The 15,003-nt window shown below is 42.1% G+C and overlaps 1 protein-coding gene and 1 pseudogene across 1 annotated transcript; one reads left to right on the top strand and one right to left on the bottom strand.

Moving 5' to 3' along the window:
* The first annotated feature begins 1,604 nt into the window (after window positions 1-1,604).
* LOC114435183 (UBX domain-containing protein 6-like) lies at window positions 1,605-6,052 on the top strand. The gene is given in 12 exon segments (XM_028404808.1): window positions 1,605-1,796; window positions 2,247-2,283; window positions 2,286-2,403; window positions 2,904-2,968; window positions 3,063-3,191; window positions 3,288-3,385; window positions 3,500-3,575; window positions 3,663-3,750; window positions 3,847-4,063; window positions 4,277-4,407; window positions 4,502-4,650; window positions 4,883-6,052. Coding segments are annotated over 12 exon segments (1,317 nt in total). The 5' UTR covers window positions 1,605-1,713; the 3' UTR covers window positions 5,009-6,052.
* A 1,605-nt stretch (window positions 6,053-7,657) lies between these two features.
* LOC114434696 (chromatin assembly factor 1 subunit A-like) lies at window positions 7,658-14,073 on the bottom strand (annotated as a pseudogene).
* Window positions 14,074-15,003: the final 930 nt, after the last annotated feature.

Here is a 15,003-nt window from a genome sequence, read left to right on the forward strand (position 1 = left end):
ATGCTAGACCAGAGCTGCTCTGTAAAATGTTGAATTCAATATTTATTCCTACACCTTAATAAAAAACAGTATTTTAATTACAGTTTGTCACCTGACTTGAGTAAGACTGAGTTAATGTTGTCTCATCCTACATCTGATCCAGCCGGTGTCTAAAAGCAGTGAATCATGTTATGAATGTTAAAGGTCTGCTGATGTTGCACTGCCCATCCATGACACAGGAGAGGTCTGTAAACTACATGTAACCAAACAGTGGGAGAACTGCAGTTTCTGTCTGAGGGAGTTTGCTTCTGAGGAAAGACTTTTTTGTGTTGCATTATGTTTATGAGTTGTTGCATCAGTACAGCAATGTGAAGTTTGTTTATATTAAACAATTAAATTCAAATCAAATTACTATCCAGATTTTGTGCCGTGTTGCTTAAATGAAACATAAAGAAGCCTGATAATTGTCTATTAAATACATGTTTCCGGTTTCAGGCAACAATAGCAGTTAAACGTTAGCTGTAGCCTGTTTTTAATCAATGTTTTCAAGTTAGCAAACAAGATTTACGGCTACTTTGAAAGTATAAACTTCCTGCGTCGTTCTTCTAAACATACACCGTTGCTTATTCTATATTAAATAAACTCTTAGCTATGACTTTATATATGACTTCTATAAAACAAGACCCAGCAGTGTTCTACAGTCGTTGTATTACGGGGGTTACTTCTCCTGCATACAGACCTGAAGACGCGTCCACCTCCACCGCGCTTCCGTCAACCACCGCACCAGCAGTCCCCCCGGACAGAAGCGGGGCTTTCTCATCGTCCGCCATGTCCACAAGGACTGCCAAGGACTGCGTTCAAATGTGCCGTATCACGGACAGCAGAGAGCGCATAACAAACTTCAGGAACAGTCTGTCATGTGAGCCTGACTCAGGACTCGGTCGACTGGTTAGACCCGCGCATGCGCTGTGCAGAGGCCCAAACTCACCAAAACAAAACCTTCACGCGGCCTCAGGAAGTAGACTGTATCATCACCACGAATGTTTAGATCATGATTTTCCGTATAAAGGGAACTGCAGGTTGTCATGGGAGTAGTGCTGAAACAGTCAGGGGCACGTAAGAAAGTCAATTCAGCCAAACAAGAGATGAAGAAGTTGTAGTGATGTCACCACACAGAGGGTGTATTAAAGGCACATTTCACTTAGGGAAGGATGCCCCCTCATGGATCCGTCCGAGATGCATGGGACATGAGACACACCGGCCTAGTCTCTCCCATCTTCTGTTTGGGTGTAAAGCCGTTCAGCCAGGTGTTATGAGACATAATAATGTTAAAATTAGACGTCAAATATTTCCCCACTGTTGGACAAATAAAGGCTTTCTTAATCTTAATGTTAAATTAGAATATAAAATGTCTTCGTCTATAATCATGAACAGAGGGAGGACGTTTAAAGCAGCTTTCGTACTTATATTGCTGAACCTATTTAATTAGCATAAAAGCTAAGCTGTCGTTTGGTAAATATTAGGGAAAAAATGTTTAAAAAGAATCCTACTTATTTTGAGATCATTTATTATTTTTCATTGTTTGCCCACACGGGGGCGACATGGCCATGTCTGAGGCGGAAGCAGTTTTCTACCAGCTGACACTGTTTGTTTTGGTCCTCCTCCTAGCTACGCTTAGCTAGGTGCTCATCTGTTTGTGTTGCCGAGGGCGGTGTTTACTGACAGCTGAAGAACATGAAGAAGTTTTTTGATGACATTAAGAGAGACATAAAGTTTAAATCCGCAGGACCCGGAAAGAAACTAACAGAAGATACCAGGTAAATGACTTAACTTTTCTGGAGCTAGCAGAGCTAAGTGGACCTAGCCCTATTGCTAGCAGTGTAACGTTTGCAAAATCGAGTTAGCTAATAGCTGACTGCTGATGACTAACGAGTCTGCTTTGAGCGTATCGTTTGATTAAGCAGAACAACGCTGGCTTGTTGGTTTCTGTATGTGTTTCATCGGATGCCTGAATCAGTTAGAAACTGGATTAAGTTATGTAATACTCAGCACGGCGGGAGGCGCCCACCGTGTTCAGTAACTTGGCTAACAGTTAATCCTTGAACAATCTTATTTAGCTAATGATCTGAGTATTCTGCAGTAACTTTTGCCCTACTCCACAGGAAATAGGCTGATGTGTATTCATTTGCGTTACCGTTGGGTATTAATTCGCTTTGCTATGTAACCAAAGAGTAATCAATCGTGTTTCTCTGATAATAACGCTGTAGTACCAAGCCTGAGGCGGTGCAGAGCAGCTCCAGAGCCAAAAAAACCGCCATGCCCCCAGTGAAGGAGCCCAGAGGGCCGGAGCTGCTGCCCTGGCCAGGATTGAACAGCATCCCCGGCCGAAGGTGCACACCTCCCAGGACGCCATCAGGAACCAGGGTGAGGTCTTTAGTCTGGATAGTGCCTCAATTCACACCTAACATCGCTGTTGCATAGCTGGGTAAATAGGACGCGCATGCCTTGAATAATGCTGCTGCACATGCACATGTGAGGCCTGTTTATTACCAGTCCATACTGTATTCATGCTAATGTATAAACTATTTGATGTGACGTTTCTGGCACATCAACAACCAGCAAAAACTATTAGAATCACCTCTAGAAATCCACTCAGACTCATCTGAAAGAGATCAGTGTTGTTTAATATAAGTATTGGTAGGAAAACCTTTGTGTTTGGCATTGACTCAAAAAATTCCTGCAGCTTTCACATAATGATTACTGCTGCTTTTATTGTCTTTGTTGTTGGTGATTTGTTGAGATGATTTTTAAGCTCTGGAGGGTAGACATGGCTGCTATACCCACATTATTTAAAAAGCTAAAAGATGTTATTGTTACAGTGCAGGCAAATGCGTAGTAATTGCATAATCTCCATTTCCTTGTAGTGAAAAGAGAACTGGAGGCAGAGGCAGCTGCATTGGCTGAAAATGATAAGGCAGCTACAGCAGAGGTACGTTACGGACGATTCAGTAGCTCCTTGACTGACACTTCTGTCAGCGTGTTTGGTTCACAGTATTTTGTCACACTGACACTTCCCTTTCCAGGGATCTGAACTTCCCGTGAAAAATCCCACTTGTCTCTCAGTGTCAGGTGTGTATTTCACCTGTCCACTGACTGGAGCCACGTTAACAAAGAGTGAACGGGAAGTGCACATCAAAGAAGCCATTTTAATGGTACGTCTGACTGTCTTTGCAGTGTGATATGAATTAGACGTTATGATCATCTATTTAACAGTGTTGGTAAAATACATGTTTTGTTTTTGCTGCCAGCGGTTTGAGGAGGATGCAGTCGAGGCCTCTGTCATGATGATGCACACTTTTAATAAAGATAAAGAGAAGGTGAAGGCTGCTGTGGACATTATAAGCAAGTAAGATGCCTGATGACTGATCATAATGTGGAACCATCCATGGAGTCTTACAGTTAAACATACATTCATTCACTTTTACATTTTTAACAGTTGATGACTCTTTATTCTCAAAAGGTATGTTGACAATATATGTAAGAACCCAACAGAGGAGAAATACAGGAAGATTAAACTCAGCAACAAGGTGTTCCAGGTCTGTGTAAATGAGTGCTGCTGGGAAACATTCAACACAAATAATTTATGAGTTATGAGTTGAATTTCTGCTTTTGCTCCGTCTTAGGAGAAAGTGCGCTCTGTGGAGGGCAGCAGAGAGTTCCTGCAGGCACTGGGATTCACAAGCATTATGCTTCCTGTAGAGGGCCAAGGTAGTCTAATCCTGATTGTTCTGATGCTTATCAGCAACATATTTCTGTACCTACACACTTGTTTTCATGTTCACTTTTGCTCACCTTTATGGACATCAGAGGAGGAAGAGGTTCTTGTGTTACTAGAGCAAAGCCCTGATTCCCTGGAGCTCATGAAGGAGAGGAGGGATCGTCTTCAGAGAGGAGAACCAGTCAGAGCTCAGCTGGACCGGCAGCCTCAGGCTTTCAGACCTTCTTCTAATGCCCAACGCTTCGAGCTGCCACCGGAGTTCTACAATCTGACAGCAGAAGAACTCAAGAAGGAGCAACAACAGAGGTACAGTACTGTAGTAGACTATTCTGTAAAGCTAGAGGTGTGCTGTCTCCAAACTAAGATGAAAGAAACTTTCTGAGCAGACATGTGATTAAAATATGCTAGGGAGGAAGTGAAAATACCAATGTGCTGAAAATCAGTTCAGTTTAAAAAATGTTTTGCTGTGTCATTTTTGTCATAATGAATCTGAGGTCATGAGTCCTGTGTGTGTTTCAGGAGTGATTTGGTAGAAAAGAATGCCATGCTGCGCACTAAAGCCATGAGGGAGAAGGAGGAGCAGCGGGAGAGAAGGAAATACAACTACACCCTGATCAGGATCAGACTGCCTGATGGAAACCTGCTACAAGGTGAGTCACAGGAGCCAGCAGAGACAAATATAAATGTGTTGATTTGAATTTGGCCCTGGTTGTGTACCCACTAAAGATAACTGGTGATCCACAGGGACCTTTTACGCCTGGGACCGGATGCCTGTGCTGTTCGGGTTTGTACGGGAGTTCCTGGTAGATGGCTGGCAGCCGTTTGAACTCATTGCTCCTGGAGGTCAAAAACTGCAGGAATCTGAAGAAGTTGCTCTTGCTGAGTGTAACTTGGTGAGTCCATACGAAACCTGACAACAGCTACAATACAACCTCCTGCTGTCAGTGGAGCCAAAGCCTGACTTACCTGTCTCTTTTGTATTGTTGCCCTGATTTATTAAATCAGGGCATGATGGTAATGTGGACACTGTAGTGTGTTGATGTGTGTTGATCTGACACGCACATGTATTATCGTCAATAGCAAGAAAAAAAAATGCTTGATCCTGACAGTCTGTCCTCTCTTTAGGTGCCTGCCGCCCTGCTCACATTTGCCTGGGATGCGGCTGTGCAGGCTGACATCGCAGCTGCAGGTGGGAAAAGCCCCACTCTCCTTAAAGCAGAGCTGCTGGAAAACCTCCAGACCCTGAGCTGAAAAGATGTTCCCAGACATTTCCCTTCTACCTCCCTCTCTCCCTCGCACTACAGGGGTGAAATTGCCCCTTGACTAGTGAGACATATATTTTTACAAATTCTAACTTAAGCCAGTAGCAGTGATAGAATGGGGGGCAACTTCACCTTAATGTGAGCATTTGTTTTGCTGAGCATAATTCTTTGCTCTTCATGTGGGCATAACACCGCCCTGCATCCTGGCTCAGCTGAACATTGGTTTGAAGCAGACGTAAAGGCAAAGCAAGGAACGTGTGTGTTTGTGTTTGGTTGCATCCTGAATGTACATGCTGTGTAGTAAAACACACTGTGGCAGCAGTCGACCAGTCAGGTATACTTTATATGGCACCTTGTTTGAACTGTGTCGTCACTTCCTCCCATTTTCAAAGCTTACAAGAAAAGCAAGTAGTGAATAAGAGTAAAGACATACCGAGTATCTCAGCAGCTACTGCAGGCTGCTGGCTGTCAGTGCACTGGCTTTACTGAAGACTCAAATAACTAACTAGGTTTCGTTTGTGTGAAGTTAACTCAGTGTGAAGTCCGTTAATTGATGGTTGATTTTATGTGATACTACTCTGGCTCCATGACTGTAAACATAAGCTTCTGTTGCCCGTACTGCCCTCTGCTCTGCAGTGGCCTTGCACTCCTTCTTGGTGTTGTATAGCAGACTGACTTCTTTGGTTGCTTCAATATGAGCACAAGCCCAAATCATACATCATAAATCCGTCTTTTTTTTTTTCAATCATAATACTCAGAGGACGGAAATGGAGACAGGTAACTTTAAATACAGATGTAGGCCTTGTTAAAAGAGTGTTAGCCATGTGCATTGAACTTCTATTCTTGATGGATCTAAGCACTTTGAAGGATTATGTACCGTAAGTGTAAAGATACACATTGTATTGTTCACAGTGCAGTAGTGCACGTCCTGCTTGCTCAGGCATGCAGATAAGTTGTTTAAATTGATAGCATGGACTTCTTTTCTATTGATAATTGTAGTTTTAATTCCACTTTATGTTGTCTAGTTGTTTGTATGTTAAAAAGGGTTTCCATTTCAAACATGGTATGAAAAACCTACCAGACCAAAGTGAATCCAACAGCAGCTCAAACTTGTGGAATGAAGTTTTGGATTTACTACAATATTACCTTATATGAACTGTTTTAAACCATCCTCTCCCTCATGTATGTCACCACTTATTTTGATGTCATTTTGCTGTATACCAGGTAAATCTGTAAAAGCCAACTATAGTAGTTGTCGACAACAGCCTACCTCTCATCATTCACACAAATACATCCCAAGGAAATACAAGTAGATGCCATACATTATGTCAACAATAAACAGAAACCAGCCCAAACTAGAAGTGGATATTTAAAGAATATTTTGCACTGGCAAAATAAGTCATTAGTGACATTACCACACTCTGCTGCCTGTCCTCCCACAAGTATTACATTCTCAGCATTGTAATCTTATAAACTAGTGAGCAGTTGTGATCTGTTATGTTCCAAGTCATGTTCTGTTGCTCTTTAAACTGCCTGTAATAAAGAAAGCTTGCACTGCAACTTTTGTCTAATAAACAGAATAGAGGTTATACAACATAGCTTCTTGAAAAGCTCATTTGTTCAGGTATTGGGCATTTAAACATGTAGTAAATGCCTTAATAAAATGTTTCAAAACCTTTAACGACTGCAGTAATGGCAGGTTTAATAAACCTTTAATGTACATGTTTAGCAGCTATCTGCTACCTACTCTTGAGTTTACTGGTGCCCAACCTTGTGTGACTCACATAATATGCAGTGTTGTGTTTACTACTGGAGAAAAATGATGCGGACTCTATTCACACATTCTGCAGTATTAGGATGTGTGCAGCAATCCTAAATAAACCGATAGATCATACCTGAGGTGTCAGAACAGCAAAGAATGGTGAGGAATGACAAGTTATAAAAGTGCAGTACTTTTATTCTTGTTTAATGAATTTATCCTGTTCAAGTATTCTTGAAAATACAGAAAATACATATTTATAAAACATTGTGACATTGAGACTGTACAAGAACAGATCTAACGACTACTTGAGTGAGTTGTCAGAATGGAAATCGCAGAATAAATGCACCCTTTGAAATCACAGAAAGAAAATACAGATGAACTTTGAGCCTCACACTTCCCACATCTAATTTATGGTGTAAATTATATACAATTAGACCATAGAAATTCAATAAGGTGAATTTAATGTTGCAGAAACCGTAATGCCATTCTTGATGTCTGGATGCTTCTCATGAAAATTGTTTATTTTTGTTCTGCTCTTCCTCTCTCCATTCAACCCAATCTGCAGTAGCTCAAGCAGTGCCAGAGACACTCACCTTCCTCTTCAAAGAGGTCTACATGCCTGACTGGACTTCAACAACAAGATCAGACAAAGGTGATAAATATTACACAGCCATTAATAATCGAGTCATTCTTATTTTTACCAGCATGATGGCTACCAACTTCCTTTGGGAAGACAGGAGATAAGCCACAATACTGGGTAGAGGCCACCTTGATCAGAATGTGGGGTTTATCCTGCATGACTCGATTCTGTTCTGTAGTAGAGTTCATAACCAGAAGGGAAATATTAACCAGGCAATGGGGCTTGTAAAGGAAGATGGCATGTCGTATCTTCAGACAGTGGCGAGTGATGAAGACGAGCTGGCCATGGGGAGAGCAGCTGTGTCAGAGGGAGTGACCTCCATTAAACAGTCTTCTTCGCTGGAGTTCTCTCTGACTGTGCCTAAAAAGTCAACAAGGTAATGTAATGTATTATTTCCATTTTTCACGTATCACAGACACTACAGTGGACAACTATTCAAACTGTAATGTGAGGGTGGTCACATATTGTACAGCTGCTTATCAGCCACTGCCACACAACAATCGAGCCTCAACTGTGTGTTAAGTTTCTATCAAAAGAGTAGCACAGGAGATTGTCCAATCAGATGCATTCTCACTACTGCAAATGTTCTATTCTTGGTATAACATGTTGGACAAGAACTCAGTGTAGTTACTTTTGAGGCATAGCCACACATAACCAGAAAATGGAAAGCAAAAACAAGCAAGGGGTATTACAATGCAACATCATCAATATTCCAGCTCACTGCGAGTTCCTCTACTCACACACAAACTCAGTTATCACAAACACTCTTTGCTAGGCACTCTCATTTATATGCTTTCATTTGAGGGAAGTGAACAATGTGCAGAGGAATCTACAGAAAGAAATTTTTGTACATTATTATTCCTACTTCAGGCACAGACCTGGCAGTAAAAAATTTAAGAAAAAGTAAATCCTGACTTTAGTTTTCATAATTTCAGCATAGGAGTTACCTTGGCCTGCTCTGCAGCTGCATGTTTAAAAGCTTCGCTTAATCTTTACATAACAATTGCATCAATAAATCTGTCGTTTCCCTGGTCTAAACTACAATGATGTAAAACTGTTCCGACACTGTAAAGATTAAAAGCTGAGAAGGAGTAACTCACAGTTCTGTGTGGGGATAATGACACAGTCTTCCTCATCATCCTCAGTATCAGCCTGAAAACCATCAGCCTCCATGGGTTCCATCTGTAAAAAAGTCAAATTAAATGTTTTCACAAGGGTTGATATAAAATATGATATCAGATCAAATGTCAGCCAGACCTTTACCTGTTTGGGATTAGGGCATTTCTTCATGAACTGCGTGATTGACATGCTGCCTGTGCTCTTCCGCTTGTTGGACGATGAAGGTGTGGTCGAAGAAGTCTGGGGTGTAGTGGGGGTGTTTCCCTGAGAGCCTGTGGCTACCTGGGGTTCTTCACGGGACTCTTCTCGAGCTCCTGTGGTGAGGTAGGTCCACTGGCAGGGCACTGGAAGAGCCTCCTGGCCAAAACGGGACAGGGCCTCTGTGTGCACATACCAGCAACAGCGCCTGTAGGTGGAGCGCTTCTCATAAACAGCATTGTTCTTTATGAGCCGCTTCAGCTGCATTCTGAACAAAGAAACACCACAGATAGACAGACAGTACTAATTAGACAAGGTATTGACTTTATGTGGCTACTGTACAGGTTTTAAAAAAAAATAATGCGTTACCTGGTGGGAATGTTTTCTGCTGGGCTCTGAGGACTGGACAAATCACAAGGTGACGAGGAGGAAGTTTGCCGACGACCAAAACTCCTGAAACTCGTTAATGATCACTTTGCTGCTGTTGACATTGCCATGCAACAAAGGCAGGAGCTGACCAAGTACTGCCAGAAAAAAGGAAAGTTCTGGTTATAATTTAATGCTGATAAATGAACAGGTAAAGAAACAATTGCAGGTTTGCTAAACATATATTGCACACTTACATTGTGCTTCCCTGTGAGACTTCTTGGACAGCTCCTCTGGACTGGGACTGGTGTCCGCCTTGGGTAAAGGTTCAACAAGACACATAGCATATGCCTGAAAAGCTTCCAAACCAAGGCCTTCTTCTTCGAAAATGCAGCCCTTCACCACTGGCTCCAGGACCTTTATCCTCTTCTTAGTGGACATCAGCTCATCCCACTCCCTTGCTTTCAGTTTCTGACGGAGTTTTTGTTTTTCCAGGTCTCCACCTTCCTGTAAGATGACATGTATGTTAACAGTGGGGGAAAAAAAGTACATGGAAACTTAAGCTAATAATTTAAAAGAAATGAATCCAAACAAAATCTTGTCTGTCCGCTGAAAAAGAGTCAATTTAAGGGATGAACAACATGTACAGCAGCTCCCTTCATACCTCCTCCTCTAGTGCTCCCTCATCATCTGAAAGGTAGCCATGAGGAACAAAGAAGCCATCATCATCATCATCGTCATCTTCACCTCCTTCCTCCTCATCTTCCTGAAAGTGATCAACAAATAAATATTCTTGTTGATGCTATACAGTAGAACATAAAATGCTACAGTGTCCGGACAGCCATGTGTAAAACTCACCCCTTCACTATGAGACAGGGACTCTCCTGGTTCCTCTTCCTCCCATTCTTCATCACTGTCGACCTCATAGTCAAGTACATCCTGTGGTGGCAGAACACAGATGTTAGCATCACAGTGACATAAATACATGTTATGGATGAAGTGACAATATTGAATTGAAGTACAAAATGAGTTTATTAAACAAGGGGATCACCACAAAGGTGGGACATGATCAGATGTCAATGCCTTGCACAATAATTTTACCTTATCCTGACTGAGGGGGCAGCGAGCTGAGATGTGTGAGCTCTTTTTACTCCAGGTGCCCCAGTATGCTGGACGGTAGTTCTCGTGAAACTGCAACAGCTTCATAGGTCCATAACGTTGCGGTCTGGTACCCCATCTGGTTTCGGTCCTTCAACTGCTATACAATCCCTGGAAAAATAGAACAGTAATCTATAAACATATAGGATCAATAACCAAAAAAATCATGTCCTTCAAATCTGTACATGTAATATGCCAGATTTATCACAATTAACAAAGCCTGTTTAACGCTGAAAAAAGAAAAACGAACATCTGCAATGGGAAAGGATACAATGGACAATATTAACTCTGGCAATGAATATAGAGCTTCCCAGATAGATTCCATTCTCACCCGAGTGAGTCTGTCTGCCTGGGTTTGGTGGGCCCTGACCGTCTTGGTTTTTGCCCAATCAGTCTTTTAGTCCACTCAGATTTTCAGCAGGGTTCAACAAACACCGATCCAGTTCCTCGAGAACAGAGTCCTCACACTGGACCCGGCACAGCGGTGCCAGTGACATGTTCTCTTTTATCTCAAAAGGAGCAAACTTCCCACATGCAGCTGCAAGAGTCTGAAAAAACAAAGGGACAAAACACGCAGCAGTTTATATTATTGTCATGGTGTCTGAGTTAAAAATGAAAAAAAAAAAGATTCAGATGCAAATTCAGCAGTTATCATAGGAACGGTTTCTGGCTTCTATGCATTAACACAGTGCTCTAAAAACCAATGTAGTTCCAAATAAAACTAAACCTTTGGAGCCTGTTGGATCTTAGGTTTCTGCAGAAACCGTGTAATTTCTGCCTTCTCTGCTTTAAGACGCTGTAAACAGAATGGTCAAAAGATTCAGTAAAGACCTCTGTATGATTATAGCATCAACCTAGCTCAGACTGACACTTTCATAATAACTTACATCTTTCTCTTCTTTCAAACGTTTCTCCTCTTCCTTCACTCGCTTCTCCTCCTCTTTCTTGCGTTTTTCTTCAAGCTTGGCCCTGAGGCAAATTTCATATATCAATATTTGTTTTTACATACGATTTAAGGCATCAAAAAAGCGATCTTAAATTACTCACTCTAGTTTTGACTTTCGCAGCTCCTCCTTAGCCTTTACCCTCTCTGCCTTTTCCTTCTCCTCCCTTTCTTTTTTCTCCCGTTTCTCTCCGCTCATCTTTTTCCTTTTCTCTCCCGCTTTTCCCTTCTCGGTCTTCCTTTAGTTTTCGAGCCTCTTCTTTCTTTTCTGTTTGCAGCTTTTGCCTCTTCCTTCTGTCGCTCCTTTTCCTCACGCAGACGAAGTCTCTCCTCTGTTCTTGCAAACTCTACATAGTAAAGTTAATTTAGTTTTTCTATTAACCAATAAGCAGGTTTTCTTAATATGATACAACAAAAGAGGTTTTGTTTAAAAACTCACAAAGAACATTTTAAACAGAAATCAACTGCTTTTGGTATTGCACACATCAGAAGTCTCACCTTTAATGAGCGCCTTTTGACCCTTTTCCTCGTCTGCTGATAAATTGGGAGTGGTCTTTGGCTCCTAAAAAGAGAAAAAGTTATAGTTTAAAGGTGGACAATTTTTGATTGATATGTTTCTATTATTTTACATGAAAATAGTACACATCCGAAAGCAGCATCAACCAAAAGCGGTCTATGAGTGCAGTACATACCGTTGGCGTCGTAGTAGGTGTAGGATCGTCGCCCTTGGACTTCTCTGGTGAGCTTTCAGACATGGAGCTGACTGATGATGCTGACTGCATGGACCTGTTCCCCAAACTAGAAATATTTCCTGATTCATTCTGTTCCTCTGGTTCACTGCCAGAATCCTGTGTTGTGTCAAGTAACGATTCATTTGCCGTCTGATCTTTTTCCTCCGCCACTTCATCAGCCTCTACAGAGTCTAAACTCTTTTTTGTAGGTGTATCATCAATGTTGATTGGTTTTTCAGTTGAAGCAGGTTTGCCCTTGTGTTGATGTTTGTCTTTTGTTTGACTGCGAGGAATGGCAGAAGGAGATGAAAGAAGGTGCCTAACAGGAGATGATGAGTGGTCCTCAGTCAGATCTACAACCATGTTTTCATCTGCAGGTGTAGAGGGTTTTCGGCTCAGGAAGCCATCAAGTGGCCCGCGACCATTAACCAAAGGAGGCCCTCTGTGCACAGAGAGCGGAGAAGACTCATCGTCATTCTGCTTGTCTGAGTCCCCGGGTTCAGGGCAGGCATGGGCACAGGGACGCTTAGGCAGATGGTTGTCCTTTGGTTCCGGGTTCAGACGCTTGAATGGGAGACGAGCTACAGGCAAGGAAAATACTTATAATTAGAGGTGGTATTTAAACATGACATCGGGTGTCTTATTTTCTTGGGTCTTTGCCCAAATTCTTGAGAATAAAAGTTTATTGTTAATTTACCTTGGATGAGTTTCTTGTTGGCATTGTTATTTGACTTGCAAGCCATACCTGAAAACAAAACATACATAAGCACACCATACAGTATAACACAGTTCTTTAAATGGTTCAGACTGAATTACTGTTGTAATATCAGGTAGTTCTTCAGTAGCAAACACAAAGACCACTTAAAATGACAAGATTATGTTGAAATGTATTACAAAACGTTTATACTGCATATAAAACTGGGCTTGCAGCAACATTTGTTTAACACTATTATTATAGCCACATGAGAGTGTAGCTACTGTGCTGTGAACCTGCAATATTAACCTACCCTGAATGAGAAAATAGATTAGTATAAACGAGCCAGACGCTGTATTTTGACCTGCAGTAAATGTCACAGTGCAGTGCCACATTCTGTGCTCACGTTATTGTATTACAGCGTATGTGATGGTTGCGTTTGGTTATCTCTCCCGCCAACCTGTGTACCAGCCGGTGTTTAATGCCTGGTAGAGTCTGCGGGACCAGCACCTTAGGACTGTCAGGCAAAGGATGCCTGTCCGGCTACGATACTAAAAACTATACGGTGAATGGATGTAACACGGTGCAACTACAACCGTACGACTTGGGTTGTGTGCATAAATGACGATTACTGAGCAGTTTTAGGGCTTCAACCTTTAAACGAGCTCTTATGTTTGGTGCTAACGTTAAGCATCTCACAGGAGCTAACACTGCTAGCTTGTCTGCTAATCCAACAGAAGTGGCTAGCAACTTTGCTGGGCACTTCAGCCAAAGGCTATGAGCTAGCACAGCTACATAGCACGACCCATGACCCATATCACCGAAGTTAAAATGTCTTTGACTGTGAAGTATACTTATGATAGTTTACATACCGGCAGACTGTAGCCAGATTCAGTTGTTCTCTACCCGTATTACCCGAATTTGCGGTAGCTCATAACACTAAGTAGCAAGTTAGCTGTGACCAGAAGGCTTTAATAAACCTAGTCTTGGACAAATGCTACATTAAGACACTCTAAACCTTTGTCCTGTCACAATGACGATAGTTAATGTTAATCATACTCGATAGAACAACGATAATCATAAAATACACTGCATTGCTGGATAATAGACACTAAGACATGCAACTTTTTGTGTTGTCATCATTTTGTGGTCGCAAAACCAAGGAGACAGGCTGTAACTATGATAGTAAACAGTGTATCAAGTTGTTAAAACCATTTGCAGACTTGGTGGACAAAGCATTACCGTCTTCTGCGGGGAGTCGATGCTGCCAAATGTCCGTCCACAGATGGGTTTTCGGCCGCCAACATCCCAACCACTAACCCGGGGCTTCTCTGTTTTACGGTATCCTTCGGCACAACTTTGAAACACTTCTGCAGAAGGCGGCACGGTTCACTTTAACACCCACGAATGTTGCCGAACACAACCCAATTTAGTTTTGCTATTAAAACAAAAACACCTCTTTATTTCAAATAAACCATAGCGTAAACTCTTTCCGCATCTCCACATGCTCCCCCGGTTACCCCGCTGCCTGCCTCGCGCTCCTCAGTCGGAATTGGCGGGAGTATGTTACTTCCATCAGTAGCCTTCTCTGATTGGCCGGAGCCAAATCGCCGGGCTGCCGGGGTGGACGTTCGATTTGTTCAACTGTGTTGCTCCTTTAGCCTTTCTTTCATGTCCTAAACTCTTATAAAACATTATCAGTGGGGGTTTTAGATTTTAATCATATGTAGGCATTCTTCTTGTTGGGCAGGGAGTCGGTGGTATCCAATAATATGATAGTATAAAGCTGTTATATTATTTTATACACATACTACCCACTCCGGAGGGTGCACCCTATGCTGTCACCTAAAGGATGTGACGTGATTTCAGAGGACACGCCTTCTGGTAATGTTTCAGGCTCTGTGATTGGCCGAAGAGTTTGACTTTTAGAAGTCTGGGTTGCCATGTTGTGTGTAATCAAAGTAGCGTTTACGTCTCGGATCAAATGAAAGAATGAAATGAGGATCATTTCCTATTAATGAACACTGTGTGTTTAGTAAATAATTGCGAGGGTAACTGCAGCACAGTGTGAAGTATTCAGTCAATAGATGTATATTTTACTATTTTTAGGGCTTCTGAAAGACACACATGTTTTGTCACTCGTCTTCCACCCGCAGTTTCGTTGGTGTCGATGAGAAAGTCGCCGAATATCTGCTCTACGATTATAAAGGCCTGTCCTAAACTGCTTATAGATAGAGCACTGGGTGGGAACTTTAGGTGGGGACCACAGAAAGGGGGTATCATGTTGGAGTCACGCTTTTCCGTTTACCGCCCAAATGTGTTGGGAGTTGTAGTTCTTTAAACCACTGAACGTGTCGAGTGCTGCCCGTATAT

The sequence above is a fragment of the Parambassis ranga genome, chromosome 4, assembly GCF_900634625.1.
Source record: "Parambassis ranga chromosome 4, fParRan2.1, whole genome shotgun sequence".
Taxonomy (NCBI): domain Eukaryota; kingdom Metazoa; phylum Chordata; class Actinopteri; family Ambassidae; genus Parambassis; species Parambassis ranga.